Source organism: Cottoperca gobio, chromosome 22, assembly GCF_900634415.1.
Source record: "Cottoperca gobio chromosome 22, fCotGob3.1, whole genome shotgun sequence".
In the NCBI taxonomy this organism is placed as follows: domain Eukaryota; kingdom Metazoa; phylum Chordata; class Actinopteri; order Perciformes; family Bovichtidae; genus Cottoperca; species Cottoperca gobio.
Genome location: NC_041376.1, coordinates 10,671,599 through 10,686,905, shown reverse-complemented (window position 1 = coordinate 10,686,905; position 15,307 = coordinate 10,671,599). Strand labels below are relative to the sequence as shown.

The following is a 15,307-nucleotide window of genomic DNA, read 5'->3' as shown; positions in this document are numbered from 1 at the left end:
ATGTGCACGTTTCAGTGTTTACTGCATGGGTGTCAAACTCAAGGCAATTATATCCGTCCCGCGAGAAAATATCATATGTCTGTCATAACTGGCCCGCCGGTTTTGGTAATTAAATCAATGCATGGCACAACCACGGGAAAAGACATTTGAGGAAGTAATCTAAATATGTGAATGAAATTAAAGTTTTTGGAAAGCAAAGGGAAACACACCACAGATCTCTGGGACGATGTGAGCTGGACTGTTTGTGCGACACAACGAAGCATCGCACTGTTAAACCTGCAGCTTCAGGGCCGTGTGATCACAGGACATGTGTGATGCAGTGAGAGCTTTATAAGCCGAGCTTTCTGTGGGAGACTCGGATGCAGCAGGAAACTTTGGTCACTACGTGTTTCCAAACACTGACAAACATCTCCACCGCTGTGTTCCTGACAGCATTCTGCTGATCAACTGAGACCATTTGCCGACTTTGCAGCTCAACTGCTCAGCAATCCGTTTGCAGTTGACTTAAATATGTTCCATATCTTTTTGCACTTTATCCAATATGTGTATCCTGTTCAATAAATGTGGACCGTGTTTGGCCCTCGACGTAGTCCCAGTTTTTAATGTTGGCCCTCCCTGTGATTGAGTTTGACCCCCCCGGTCTACTGCTTGCTCTGTGCAGTTTCTCCTCTGCTCGGTTTCGCAAAGGGCGGGGCTCCGCCCCCTACACACACACACGTGTGAGCACACCTTAACCTACAGCCATAGACAGAGCGGAGGAAAGGAGAGGGGAGAACTAAAAACAAATCCGCTGCTAATGTTTTACTTTAAAATGTCACAATATAATTATATATTACTTGTTAATCATGTTAAAAAATGTTAAACGTATTTTTATTTTTAAACGTAGCCATATTGCATTATCGAAAGAGCCATATATGGCTCGCGAGCCATAGGTTCCCGACCCCTGGTTTAGAGCGTTTCCAGTATTACAACAAAGAGCAAAGGAAACGGATCAGAGTTGTTGTTTCGACTCGATTTTCCCAGTCGGGATCTATTTTTCTAATTATTTCAACACCACATGAATGCAGCACAAATGCCCTATCTGACAATGTTAATAAAACTGAAACTTACTTTGTGTATCCGCCCCGTGATTTGGATCTACTCCAAACTTTTATGAGCCATTCCACACCCGTCCACCAAGTGTTATGGTGACAGACAAATAGACAAACTGAACCGAAAACAAAACCTCCTTGGCTGAGGTAACAATAGGAAGACATACAGGTGGTATACCCAGTTTTGCTTTGGCATTAGTTACCAGAGCCCAAGGGCAGAAACAGATGCAGCTCACATCTGTTCACTGTTCAACTACCAAGCTTGCAGAGCAGGGTGCGCCCACGCAGTCACAATTTTGATACCTCGTAAACATTTATGAAACAAATCTCATTCCTCCAATTGTTGTTGATGTTATCTATTCCCTTTGAAACTCGCTCTTAGAAAGTCCATGTATAACTCGACCTACGGGACGACACGTTCCTCATTGCTGATGAGTAAAGTGCCAAATTAGCCATGGAAGTATAGATATAATCGGGAGCAGAGTGAAGTAAATCGCATGTGATTTAATTACTAATTAAATGTGGGTTATCACTTAATTACAGTAGGCTACAGCCAGAGCAACCTCAAGAGTGTTGCCAGAATCAATGAATGGTGCAGCATCCTTGCTGTTCTGCAGGGAGCTCTCTGCTGTGGATACTGCTGACTCCCGCTAACCGGCGCTGGCTGCAGCAGCTGCCTGTCCATCTGTGGCACAGGGGGAGTAAATGGAGTGGAAGGAAGGTGGGCAGTAGCAGTAAAACTTGTAAGTGATGGTTGAGGTCCTATCTCTGTATCTTTGTGTCAACAGGCTCCGGGTTTGATGGGGGAAGCAGACAGGGAAGTCACATCCTCAGAGGCCCCAGTCACCACCATGACCACCAGCAGCAGCAGCAGCAGCAGCACCCTGACGCCCTGCCGACTGAGGAGCTCTGGCCAAACGGGACTCCCAGAACCCGTCACCAATACATCCACCTCCTCCTCTCCTTCTTCCTCTGCAGCAGCCTCCTTCTTCATTAGGTAAGCACTTTCCCCCCCGTCCTGTCAAATCACACCACGGTTGAGTCTGTCAAAACGTTCAGAGATTAGATCGAGCTGCCGCAGTGCTAAATGAAGTGTTTAGTGTATGTGTACGTACACACCTGCATGCATTCAGACTCGTGTGTGTAGGTGTACAAGAAGAAAGCTGAAGAGAAGTTATGCACAGACTCGTCTTCAGATGTCTGTCGAAGGTCGTGATTCTTGGTGTTAACTTCCATGTGGGGCACAGGTTCTATGGAGATGTTGTTCTTTCCATGGTAGAATTATTGCATTGCCTTGGGATACGCACCATCATGGGACTAAATGAACCTTAAGTTACAGGCATCGCTGCCCATGAATGGATAATAGAATTACATAATTCGATATGAAGAGGGAGTGTCTCACGAAGGGGCTTAGGTTAAAGCCGAGTATTGTCCTGAGGTATTTTGTGTTAAGTTATTTATTTTTCTTTGTTTCGCCTCTTTCGACTTGAAACAGCTCTTCAGATTTTGGAGCTTTGCAGGACAATTATTTTGTTGTTTCTCAGGCTGAGCGAGGCTTTTTCAGCACTGCTTGGCTCTGGTGTTGTTGTTGCCCCGGAGAATACTTCACCCTCTCCAGGCGGGTGGATGGCTGGTGCAATGTGCTATATTGTCATTGATAGATTCTCTGGCAGGCTGGCCAGTGCATACATTCCCTGCCTCTTCTCTCTGAGGAGTGCTACGCCATAATGAATGCTTGCGAAAGGGAAGCTGGCTAAGAATGATGCATAGGACTATTGAAGCTCTGCACCACGGGAGGTGAAGGGACTTGTGGAGTGTGACAGGAAGCCCATGGGGGATCACTGTGGAGCTTAGTTTTCCACCAAGCACCCCAAAAGGAGTTTGTCTTGCCAGCTTTCACGGGGTCAGAGTATATCAGTGGGACCATGAGGCCTATCCTTTGGCTAAGGGGACATTCCAGATCTTCCACTAAATATGCAACTTCCTGTGCGCACCGTTTCCTGTCACAAGAGCAGTAGTCCTGAACAACAGAGAGGTGTTGCCATCTGCTTGACAGGGTTAATTCCTGACACTGATTTATTAGTTCTCATGTTTTCTTTGGACCTGAGCTCAAAAAGAGTAGCATAAAGAGCCGTGTCTGGTCAGCCGGTGTGGGCTAAGTGCAGGGAAAAAGAGGAAGGTGGACTTGTTTTTTCCCCTGTAGCAGATCCTGGTGGGGCTGAGGGGGTGTAGGTGGAAGCACAGTAAAAGGTTACACCTTTCATTTTATCCCAAAGATAGTTTGCTGCCAAGAATGTGGTGTTTAAGTTGGCCCAGAGAAACACAATGACGATGGGCCGGCTTCAGACTGCATCACATTCCGCAGATACAGAAAAGGGTGGTGGAGATGCGCTGCGCTTGATTTGACCCTGACCCTCCGCAGGGTCATCATCATCATCATCATCATCATCATCATCATCATCATCATCATCATCATCATCATCATCACTGCTGATTGAAATGTAAATCCCTAAAAGTCTAAATAAATTGAGACAATCAACAGACTTACTTGTTTTGTTGGTAACGCTTGAATAATTTAAAAAAGGACTCGTGTTTCAGACTTGATTGAAAACTCATATCTGATTAGTATTCCTTTTTGTTCACGAAAGATACAATTAGTGTGTAATGTGTAAATCCTGAGAGCCCAAGATGTAGGAGCAGAATAACCAAACAGCAGTTTCTACCCCAATGGAGTGGAGAGGGCTCCTTAGACGCTTGTCTGACATTCACTAACACCGTTCCACTCAGAGATGAAATTTTAATTAGAATGCAATTAGCTAGAGTCTAGCTGCTTTAGCTATTCTGCTGCAGAGAGAAAAGATGAGCATGGTGAACAATAGCGATTCTTCGTTTCAATTTTTTCATTCCAAAAATAAGTCAACCGTTCTACTGGGTACAAAAAAAGCATTTAATTTGTTTCATTTAAGATGTCTACTGAGTTGAAAAATCATTTTAGTATAAATGTCGATTTGATAACTACAGAGACCAGCAAGTCACATTTTTAACAATTTCTGTGCACAAATTAGTAACGTGTCCCGTCAGAATAGAAATGGGTGCCCCTGAATAACTTAATTGTACCGTCAAATAACTTTAATTCAAAATTCCTTCAAAATAAGGTAGTTAATTATAGTGAATTAAGTGCATTCATTCCAGTACTCAATACTTTGAGCCGTGTTTTATAAACGCTACATTGTGTTATTTTCACTCCCATGAAACATATGTATACATATATATTAAAGAAGAAGTTATTAATTCATGGGAACAAATGACTCATTTGTACACATGAATATCATACTGTTTAACCTGTATACCTGCCAGACTGTAGATAAATACGAATGTGATTTTACTGTCTGTGCTGTTGGTCATGGGAGAATTTCCCCATAGAAGTCCGTCTATGAGTATTTTCTTGTGATACTTCTTTTTACGGAAACTAGAAAATGTCTTTGTTCACGCGATGAATGTATCCTTTATATATGTATTTATCTTTCTTATCTAATTATGAAATCGTTCTTTTATCCTTCTTCCTGCCTCTGCTAATTGTAGAAAGCAAAGAGATGACCCCGGGGGTCAGTAATGACCGATTGGCAATTAGACCAACTATACAGTCTCGGGGAGACAGGAAGAGTCAAGGGTCAAACTCTGATGGTTGTGTGTGTGTGTGTGTGTGTGTGTGTGTGTGTGTGTGTGTGTGTGTGTGTGTGTGTGTGTGTTTGTGTGTGTGTGTGTGCATGTGTGCATATCATTATGTGTGTGCGTGCTTGTGTCAGAGTATTGCTGGGGGTGCAGGTAATGAATTTAGAGCCCTGTGTTCAGCTGACTAGCACGTTAAGCACTGATTGCCTTGTGACAGAGCATATGATCAGTGTATTGACACTGCGCTGTGTAATGAAACCAGGCGGAGCTCACAGCAGGCGCTAGACGGTGTGGCTAACTGCGGCCTTGCTGATCGTTCTACCCATCTCTCTGTTTCATTAACACCTGCTGATTGTGACGGTGTGTTCATTACCCACCGGGCCCATGGGATTTCTCAGTGCACACTGCTGAGAGGAGTCGGCTGCTCACTTTGCACTCTACCTTTCTCAGTGTGCTCATTTCTGCAAATCAGCACGAGACAGTTTCCATGGTGTGTTGTTGGTCCCTTGTTTATGTTTGTTTGGAGGGAGGCTCAGTCCCTAATTCATTTAGCTACCTCATACTTATCACACTCCGGAGAGTTATGATTTACTCACTCTAAAGATACATGGAGGTAATGAATAGAAGAGTGTAGAAGACCTTGGAGACACAACAAGTCGGTAGAGATCCGGTGACTTCAGAGGTGGCACAAAGGCTGGCGGGCAGACGGGCGGGCTGTTGCAGGGGCAGGGCGGACAGCTGTTTGCTGGAATGCGGCCCTGGAGGAGTGTCAGGAGGAAGCGGTTTTACGGTCGTCCATCGCCGCCCTGCAGCTGCTGCCCAGGTGAGTGTTTGTGCGGTAATGACTGTGATTGTGCAGAAAGAATCCTCCTGTAATTGTGGCAGCAGGGCCATTTAGCCTCTGTTTCTCCTGCACACACCAGACCCTGCCTTTGTGTCAGAAACACTCACTCTGCCCTTCATCCCCCAGGCTGCTCTGAGTAACCATAGAAACAAGTCATTAGCTTGTGGAAATAAAATGTGACTGATTTTTTTTCTTTCTTTCAAAAGTGGAGATTGGAAATCAGGAAGTTGAAATAGCCCTCTCTACTCCACTGGACTATAATTTAGTCAGAGGGAGAGGGACAAGCATCTCTTATAATGAGTCCTGCATGTTACAAAGTGGAAGCACTGCAGGATCACAAGTGCTCCTCTTGTTCTCAACAACACATGTTGGCTGCCTTTCTTAATTCCATTGTTCAATCAGTTTATAGTTTGATTGTTTATGAAGTTTCCATGAGGGAATTGGCTACTGAAACCATCCTGTTTGTTTGTTGCATGTGACGCTGAGGGAAATACAATAGTTCTAACATCTTTCACGGTGTAGGGGTGATCAATACAGAGAGGCTCGAAGCAGACAAAGCAGGACAGTGCTGTGTTTTGTTGGCTGTGCTGTGCTGTACTGTGATTGACAGCAGGGATCTCTGTCACTGACAAATAGGCAGGACAGATTATGTGGAGCAGAGGGGTCTGCTGAGCACAGTCGATCTGGCCCACATGGCAGGGGGATAAAGATACAGAGCAGGACGACCGTAGCTGCCTGGGACAAATGTGCTTGTAAATGTTGTCATTCAGAAGACGTGCTCGGGCTTATGCTCCATTCTGACAGCATCAGAGGCAGGAGGTCTGTATGTGTGGAGAAGCATATTGGATTCACTACCATGGGAGTCAAGTAAGTGTTGTTGTACACAGACAACATTGAGCTCACTTGGATGTGTGATGCTCTTGTTGTGTGTGTGTGTGTTTGTGTTGTACATGCAGCCAGTCAGTTTTTTGATTGTGCATGTTGAGCTCTTTCCTCTCTCTCTTTCTTTATTTTTATGTCTGTGCCACTCTCCCCTTTTCCGCTCCGTGGAATGTGCAGTTTTGTGCAGTTGGAGTTGGACTGTCTTTCTCCCTGGAGGTGAGAGGGTAATGGTTTTGTTGTCAAGCCACAGCGAGATGGATTCCTCCACCAAAGCGAGAGTGTGAGCAGAATGTCTAGCATGGCAGAAAACATACTGCTGAAATGCTGGCTCCATTTTGAGGAAACGGCCACAGTGGAGATGAAATGTTAATACTACCTCCACCTCCAGAGCCTGCCTGACAAATGAGAATTGATTCATATCTATCTGTTGAATCTGAGCAACACATGCCCAGGGCAGCGAATGGCTCATCACAAGTATTGAGTGGGTGGTAGCTGGGGTGGTTGAGCTGCTCTGTGGTATTTGTCTTTGTTTACTGTTGGAAAAAACACCAGCTGGCATTTTCCTGCCATAATCAGGCTGATGGGACTAATGGCTGCCTCCGTACAGCGGCAGACGCAGTGGCAGCACCAGCTGAGGCCATGCAGGGGCTGCAGCCTGTAGATAAGCCCAGGTGTGAATCTATCCAAGGCCTGTCAGACGCCGTCAAGGCTGATGTGTTGATGGAGATCCGGCCAGGTCTTGCAGCCTCAGGGATCTACAGCAGGTAGATACATCCCACTACGCTCATGCACATATAATCTTCCATGACTCTCGCGTAACAAACATTGCTTTCCGATATAGAGCTAGAGATTTAATCTTTACTGTATCGAACGCTGCTACAGAAAACACCATGTCCAAACATCCTGGGTGGCTCTTATACATTGCACGCTGCACAGGAGTATAAACTGAATATTATATCATTCTTATTTGGATTCTGTGTGCTGCTTTTCACATAATCGGTGTTCAGAAGAATTTGCTGCGCTGCTGAAGTATAGCGCTCTCGCTGTGGCGGATTCCCCTGCCTCTTTCCGGGTGTCACTTCCCTGCGATATGATGGCATGGTGTGATAGTGCTATGCCCCTGCAGCACCAGGGTGATGGGCACTGTTGTGGCAGACAGAGTGGAATCACTTGCGCCTGTCATCATGAATGGCAATCTGCTCCAGTGATATAGCAAAGAAAAGCCGAGTGTTTGTCTCAGCCTGCGTGAGGGATAACCCGAGTGCCCTTTCCCCTGTTCCCCCAACTAAATCCCTGAGTCAGGAAGTCTGTCTGGCCACTCATATAGCCTGCAGGGGGGCAGTGGAGGGGGGGGGGGCTGACAAACAAAGAAATGAAGCGCTGACTCAAGCCTGTGCATTCACCCAGGGTCCATGTGTACTAAGCCCTGTGGGGAGAGGGGAAGCACTGCCATCCACTCCTGACAGATTCCTTTCATAAGTGGAGAAATGAGAGGATGTGAAGAACAGACCTCTGTCCTGTAGGCTTGTCACCTAACATAGATCTGCCTTTGTCTCTCAGTTTGTTGGTAAGGACGATCAAAAAGCCTAAGTTGTGTGTGACTAGTTTAATGTGGGCAGGAGATGTCACGCCCTCAGCATCAATCTATTTCCAGCTCTGTTTGCCTTCCCACGTCAGGCATTTCCCAACTGATAACGGCTCTGATAGTTGCCCACAGGGCTCCATGATCAGCACATTAATGTTTAGTTATCGTGCTCAATTCTCTAACCCCATCCTGTTGAATGGATACTATGCATCAGGCCTGTGGGGGCTGAGGGACGCCATCTAAATCTCTTTAGTGTCCCTCAGTGAAAGGTGTCATGCAAATTGTCTATTATATTTGCCATTACAGACACTTCTACATTGGTTGAGACACAATGTGAGATTGCTGTGGAATAAGAAAGAGTAAATTGCAATAGCTGGTGGCAGGGAATACACATTGAGGATTTTTATGACCTATTGTGTGCGGATGCAGAATAGAGCCCGTGGCCTCTGCTCCCATGAGCTGCCTTTATGTCTTACAATCCGGAAAGAACAAAGATGGCTCCTGGTGGAGCTTCACTTCAGGCATCACTGCTCCGCAGTGTTAAGCCTCACCATGGCCTTCTATTCAACGTGAATAACTAATAGCTGCCTAATCAGTGGTTGGAGGTTGATTTCCCCAAACGCTAGTGCTTCATGTTTTTCAGACACACATACAGCACCCTTATCCTTCTGTTTGTCAATGGGAAGGGCCCATTTTTTACAGATGGAACTCCGATTACCACTGAGGATAAGGCCATTGTCAAGACAGGTGGTTTAGCATTTACCTCATCACCCACAGCCTCAGTTGCTGAAACGTGTGAAACCTCATCACATTGCCTTTTTTTTTAAAATATATATAAATCTCCATCAAGAGGTAGTTGGATGCTGTGGGTTTGAAATAGTTTAGACAGCAAAATGGCAACTGTGGGAAATAAAAAACCCATTATAGAACTGATGAGACTGATGAGACCAACTGTATTGAGTTTATTATCTGCGAATGTATACAATTTAACCTTTGGCTTCACTGTAGACTGGTGCAATAAATACATAACGATCCACATTAAGACACACGGGGAAACCTAATAGTGCCTCTACTACATATTCCACATCATATTAGCACCACAATGTACTTCTTAGTGGAGAATTAGTGAAGATTAAGAGTTATTATGTTTGATATTATGCCCTCGACCTTTTCTTTTCGGACATGTGCAAAACCGTACTGTATCGAACTTAAAGTCGCAAGGATGATTGATCCCCTCTGTGTAGCTGCTATCCTCATGCACAAGGGTTTGAATGGAGAGGATTATAGCCTGTAATCGGTTCACGACCCAGCACGTGAGAGCCAGCTGCAGTGTGCTAAAAATCCCATTATCCCCATACGCTCTATGTGGCCCAGTGAGTGTTGCTGTGTGTTAGTTCTGCGGTCGACTTTATGAGTGTGATACAGGATAAACTGCTTAACTTGAATAATGCGGTTGTAGTCTCTAAAGTCTTAGTGGCTGTTCTCAGGGACACGTTTAGCCCATGCAGTTAGATTAGTATTCCCCTTTTCTATATCCATCCGTGATGCGTCTATTGATCCAAATAACCATTTCTTCCCTCGATCTAAAGACACGTCACTTCATCTTCTATTCGCAGATCTGCTATCATGGCCATCTCCCTGACCATACAGCTCATTTCACCTGACTTCGACGCCCTCTAGTTTTTGTTAGGTTGCCTATTGACTTGAATATAGATGAAAGATTAAGAAACACGTGTTAGAACTCCCCTCCCCCTGCGTTATGTCTTTCCGGACGGCCCACTGATTAATCACTCCCAAATGTTCTCAGCAGCCTGCGGGCCTGTTTGTTGTGATAGCCTCTGTGTAGGGAAGTGCAAATAAATAATCGCTAGGTGTCTTACCCTGGCAGCAAGTGATTAATGAAGTAGAGAAGTGGAGCAGAAGTATGCTGGCTTTCTTTCCCTCTGTCTGTCTCTCCCACACTCATCATTCTCTTAAGTTATTCTTCATTCTGATATGGTGTTGTGAATTAATCTTAAGAGGACGTTATATTTGATCAGGGGGGAATTCCATGTTACTAATAGTCCTCATTTGTCTCTTGTACATCAAATATCCTGTCCCCACTGTGTGCTGTACAGGACAGATGGCAGGAAACATCACTTAGTCAGCGATGACTTGTCGAGAGTTCTTCTCTGCAAGCCCTGAGCTGAACAGCCTACCAGAGGTGTTCAAGGCAAGGCGTGGGTGGGTTGGTGGGTGAATTGGAGTTCAACATGTGTATTCAGAGTGTGAAGTTATTCCAGTTATAGCAGCCTTGGAGAGAGAAGCATAGCAGAATACCTGGAGCAGTGTCTGAGGAGCATAGCGAAAACGCACGGGAAGAGATGAAAGCAGCTGTTAATCTTTGTCAGCAGTGCCAGGGGTGGGGAGGCAGCAGTCTGCAGAGCAGGGAAGAACATGTCTTCATTATCATCTGTCACCCATCAGCTGAAAAGTGAATTTTCTTCCAAGACTTTTATTTTTTGCTGCCTGAACCAATTTTGACGTAATAGCTGAGCATTTTCCCCACCTGCATTCAAAGCTGCTTTTCTGGAAGCCTCTTGCAAACAGGTTAGGCTCAATTACTAGAGCTTCTCCTTCGAAGACCTTTTGACTCTCATTGCAGGTATCTCCACTACTTTCCTCTAGAGGCTTTGAATTGTCCGCTTTATCTCATTGACTGTCAAATGGGTCCTGCAAATGTGCAATGCCACGTGCTTTGTTCACTTTTCCATGGCCTGATGTTGGAGCTAGTTAAGGCCATATTAGCAAGGTATGATCCTGAATGCTAGGAAGAACAATACAATTAACTGTAAATAGACTTATTATCCCTGACTTTTACCCTTACATTTCCTTCCTTTGCTTGTCTTAAGCCCTCCTTAAGCCCGTACTTGGCAAGTGAGCTTTGTGGCCTTTAAGTGAGGGGATGGCGGAGGAGGTGGGGGTGGTTTGTTGGTGTGTGGCTGTGGAGGGTGTCTGATGCTTTATAGGCAGAGCCATTAAACACAAAAAACACCGGATGTCGGTGTTACCACAAGAAGGGTTTGTCACACACTCCTGCGGAGCGTTGCTGCACCAGAAATATTCCTTCCTCCATCATTAACGGTTTAACCTTGGCTCAGACACAAAGCAGCGTGTTTGCACAGTCCTTGTGAAGTGAAAATCTGTTTGCAGGAGACTTTTCTTCTTGATGTGATGTCCAAAGGCACAGAAGATGAATCGGCTTAACAAAGTTACTTTGATATTTCATGACAAAATCTTTAGTAAAATGAATGATGAAGTTGCTGTTACCTCTGTGCTTAAATCCACTGTTGCTTACTCTGATGTGATGTAGCACCAAACCAGGCTTTCCTGAATATTGATGAGCTTTTTCCCTTTTTGGCGCCAACTGTTCCATTTATTCTTGGCTGACTGGGGATTCCCATCTTTGGGAATAAAGCAATTCCAAGCTGGCTGTGGCATGGCCCCAACGATCATTTTTTCCTGTTTCCTTCTCAGGCAGAAAATGATTTACCTCCTCATGGACAGCGCCTCGCTGGCACAGAGCCAGTCCCACTGATCGAAGAGAGGACTTGGCTGTAGTGCTCCCTCTCTCGCTGACTCTTTCTTTCTTTTTCTCTCTCTTCCTCCTTCCTCTTCCTGACTGTATTGAAAGATTATTTCTCCTATTCCATCTCAGTGATCTCTAATTTTCTTTTCATCACCTCCGCTCTGCTTACTTCCCTGTTCCCCTCTTGCACTCCCTTTCTTTCTTCCCCGTTATTCAAGCTATTCTCCAGAGGATGCCCTAATCCCTCGTTTTCCACCTCAGTCCACAGATCATTTCAAAAGAGTTCTGAGGGGACCGTGACAGAACAGGTTAACAAACCCTAAGTAGAATTTAGGATTTTATTTAAGCAAAGCTGCGTGTTTCTGTTTTGTTCTGACTGAAGAGCTCTTTGAATCTGCGATTTGACAAGAATATGACAAGTCAGTTGCACCGGGCGACATTAGTTTTTGTGGGGAAAAATTTTCTTTTCTATGACAACACATTGTATTCACAGATGTTGCATGAATGCATTTGGCCTTACCTAATTGGCCAGGTTCAGTGAAGATGTTCGCGCGGCCTTGGGCTATCAGCAGTCAGCGCACAAATGATGCCCCATTTGGTATTCTGTGTCCAAGGCCAGACGCCGTGCAGGAACAAAAGGCTTGTTGAACACCTTTTTGCAACAAAGAGATTTTCTCAAAGGCGTTGGTCCAATGTATTTTGGAAGGTGCCAATATCCTGATATTGCTCTGCTAACTGGACATCACATTCATCGCTGTGTGGCTTAGCTGGGATCAGTTGATCTATTTCTGAGGATTTATAGGAAGTGTATAAATCCTAGCCTGGAGGTGTTTGGCTACTTCCTGCAAACTGCTGTTGTGTAAACCAACACAGGAGCTCTACCTTCAGACCGCCATTAAAGGAGCCAGGCAGGAGGAAACAGGCTGGACAGTCAGTTGAAAGCTTCAGAGCTTTGGATTGATAAGATTCAGCTGACAGCCAGATAAGCCTGTTGGTTCTCTCTTCCATTTTAATGCATCTTGGGCTGCCGAAGGAGAGAGAAAACACATTTTTCAAAATGACTGGAAAGATCTGGGTTTTGGTTGATAGTAATCTAAATGATAAGATAACCACACTGCACGAAGGGGGAATGTCTGTTTCTTTATCTCCAGGTGGGAGCTTTTTTTTTTTGCAGCTTCTGTGAAGTCAAATTGCACTTTTTGCTACAATTAACATTTGTTGAACCACATTCCAAGATGAATCACTATATTCAGGATGTTTCAGCCTCAGGCATCTTTTTGTTTTGAGTGATTTAGGATAAGGGAGAGGAAGTGAGAAAAATTAATGTTTATACCAGTGGTCCCTTGATTGCAGGGGGACTTTAGAAAGGAGACAGGCTCATTACCAGACTAAACCCCAGCGCCACACAGGAGGCTCGAATCATCTTTGTCATACATACAACAGCCTGTGCCTCTGTTATTGTCCCCATGTGTGACTGTCTTTTAGGAAACTCGAATCCTCATAATTCTTTGGTTATTTTAAGAGCCCACCCTATTTGACCCCCTGAGCTTTTATTGTTGGGGTAATGCATATATTTATACATGAATGGTCATAAATCTGGTGGATGCTGACACTCACAGCGAACTGTCTTTCTTTAGTGACACATGTAGATACAGCTATAATGGTTGACTGTAAGTAAAAACGTTTTATGGTGAGGAAAGTATTCGTCTCATACTTAATGATCGGCATCCTGACCTCGCTTGTAAATCTTGTCTGGGTGGGCCTTCTCGCTGCCAGGGCTGGTTGGCAGAGTATGACATCATCTCCTCTTGTCTGTGTGCCACATGAATCTGTGTGTGTTCACGGGCTGATGTCATGGTCGCTTAATCACCACTGAAGCTCAGCGGCGGCTGGGTCCGGCTGCATGTGACCTTTGAGGCCAGCACAGAGATGCAGATTTGTTTAATCCAAACCAAATTTTGCTAATCATGCAGCAAGAGGTATGTCTGCACTGCGGAGGCTGAACATTAATCTGGTGCTTTTGCTTTAACTAAAAAGTCTGTATCCCTCTACCAGTTGGTAGATTTTTGTTATACCCCCACACCTTTGGGGCACAGGGCTGTTTGATCATGTCAAGGGCAGCCCATCAATAAGACAGTGTGTACTGATTTTAGCTCTGGGGAGGTTTTATTATTGATTATCTTATGACTCAAAAACAGAGCACCTCACCTGATAGACCAACACACATCCAGGCAAATCAATCATGACCATCTGCTGATCTGGCATTATGGGCTTGGCTATGTCTCCAGCACCCAACAACATGGCTTCCCCAATATCCACTCTAAAAGAATCTCACAAATGCCTCTACTACTGAATCCAGGGTGAATTCTCAATGTCTCCAGCAGCGAGCGAGCGTGAGTCATTGTGCTGTAGTCATTATCGTTGCATGGTGTCGAGGCTGGCTGGAGCCCAGTATTCCCATCTCCATTCATGAAGAGCTATGCAGACCTGCAAATCAGCAGCAGTGTAAGGCAGACTCTCTGTAGGGGGGTGCAGGGTAAAGCAGTCTGATATCACACCCACTGATCTGATCCCTTCATGAATGGCCAGAGCAGCCTTATCTTGTCTGCGGAGGAAAAATAACGAGAATCACAGAAAGGAAATGTCAAGAATAGTAAATGTAGCAAACATGGTAATTAGCCACAGAGCAGGGCTACCTAAAGAGGTGTATAGTTGGCTGGGAGAACAGAGACTAATGCACAAACAAGCTAATGGATGCAGCAGCTAATGATTCTCTGGGGCAGAGGAATTTCTCTTGTTAATTTGACAAAGCTTGAAAAGAAGGCTGGAGCGATTATTGACAGCAAGCATAAGTGAAGCTTTGAAAGCAGCACGGCTTCCACACTCCCTGTTCTCCGGTCATTGACCTGCTCTCCTCCTCACTCACTGTCACTCCCTTTTTATAGGTAAGGACAAAATCTAGATGTCCTTTCTTAACAAAGGCACCAGGAGACCTTTTATCCCAAATGATCCTTGATTTTACATCTGTCTTGCTGTGGCTCATTTATATATATTACAATCATTATCTGTCCCTGATGTCTGTTCATAAGAAGACAGTGATGAAGCTGAAAGACTATCAAGACCCTTCTAACTGTGGCTGTTCCACAGTATTACGTCATTTTGATATATGACACTTGAAATCACAATAAGGGTAGCAGCAATGAGCGTGAGAATGATGACCGGTTGCATTGTCAGGGGGACCAATGTGCACATTAGTATTGTATCAGACTCATTGACTGTTGCCAGTCAGGATTCAAAAGGGTTCAGTATAAAAGTAACTCGTAGCAAAGTTTCCGGAGACGGTTCTTGCTCTTTAAAATCAGCCCACCTCAGGCAAATTAATTTGGACACACTGCAGAAAAGCAGAGGTAAGCGTGGCAAGGAGAAAGATAAAGGTTATGTGATATATCAAACAGCTTCATAACTACAGTATACTGTGCTCTCCAAATACGTAAGCAGTGGTGGGTTTTCTGTTTTTTGCCTTCAAAATTTAATCCGGCTGAGTTCATATAAAGGGCACTGTGTCGGAGGGAGAGAGGCAGAGAGCGCTTGGTGTGGGTTTGTGTTGAATGCACTTTCATCTAGCAAGTCTCACACCCACTCTGTCTGCCGATATGTTGTAGTAG

General features: G+C 44.8%; 1 protein-coding gene across 2 annotated transcripts in view; it reads left to right on the top strand.

Annotated features, from left to right (window-relative positions):
- Window positions 1-15,307, top strand: part of kif26ab (kinesin family member 26Ab) — a 67,950-nt gene that overhangs the window by 32,194 nt on the left and 20,449 nt on the right. For both annotated transcript variants that reach the window (XM_029460678.1, XM_029460679.1), the window contains exon 4: window positions 1,880-2,088. In XM_029460678.1, the coding sequence (XP_029316538.1) occupies window positions 1,880-2,088 (209 nt within the window). The remainder of the gene's footprint in view (window positions 1-1,879; window positions 2,089-15,307) is intronic.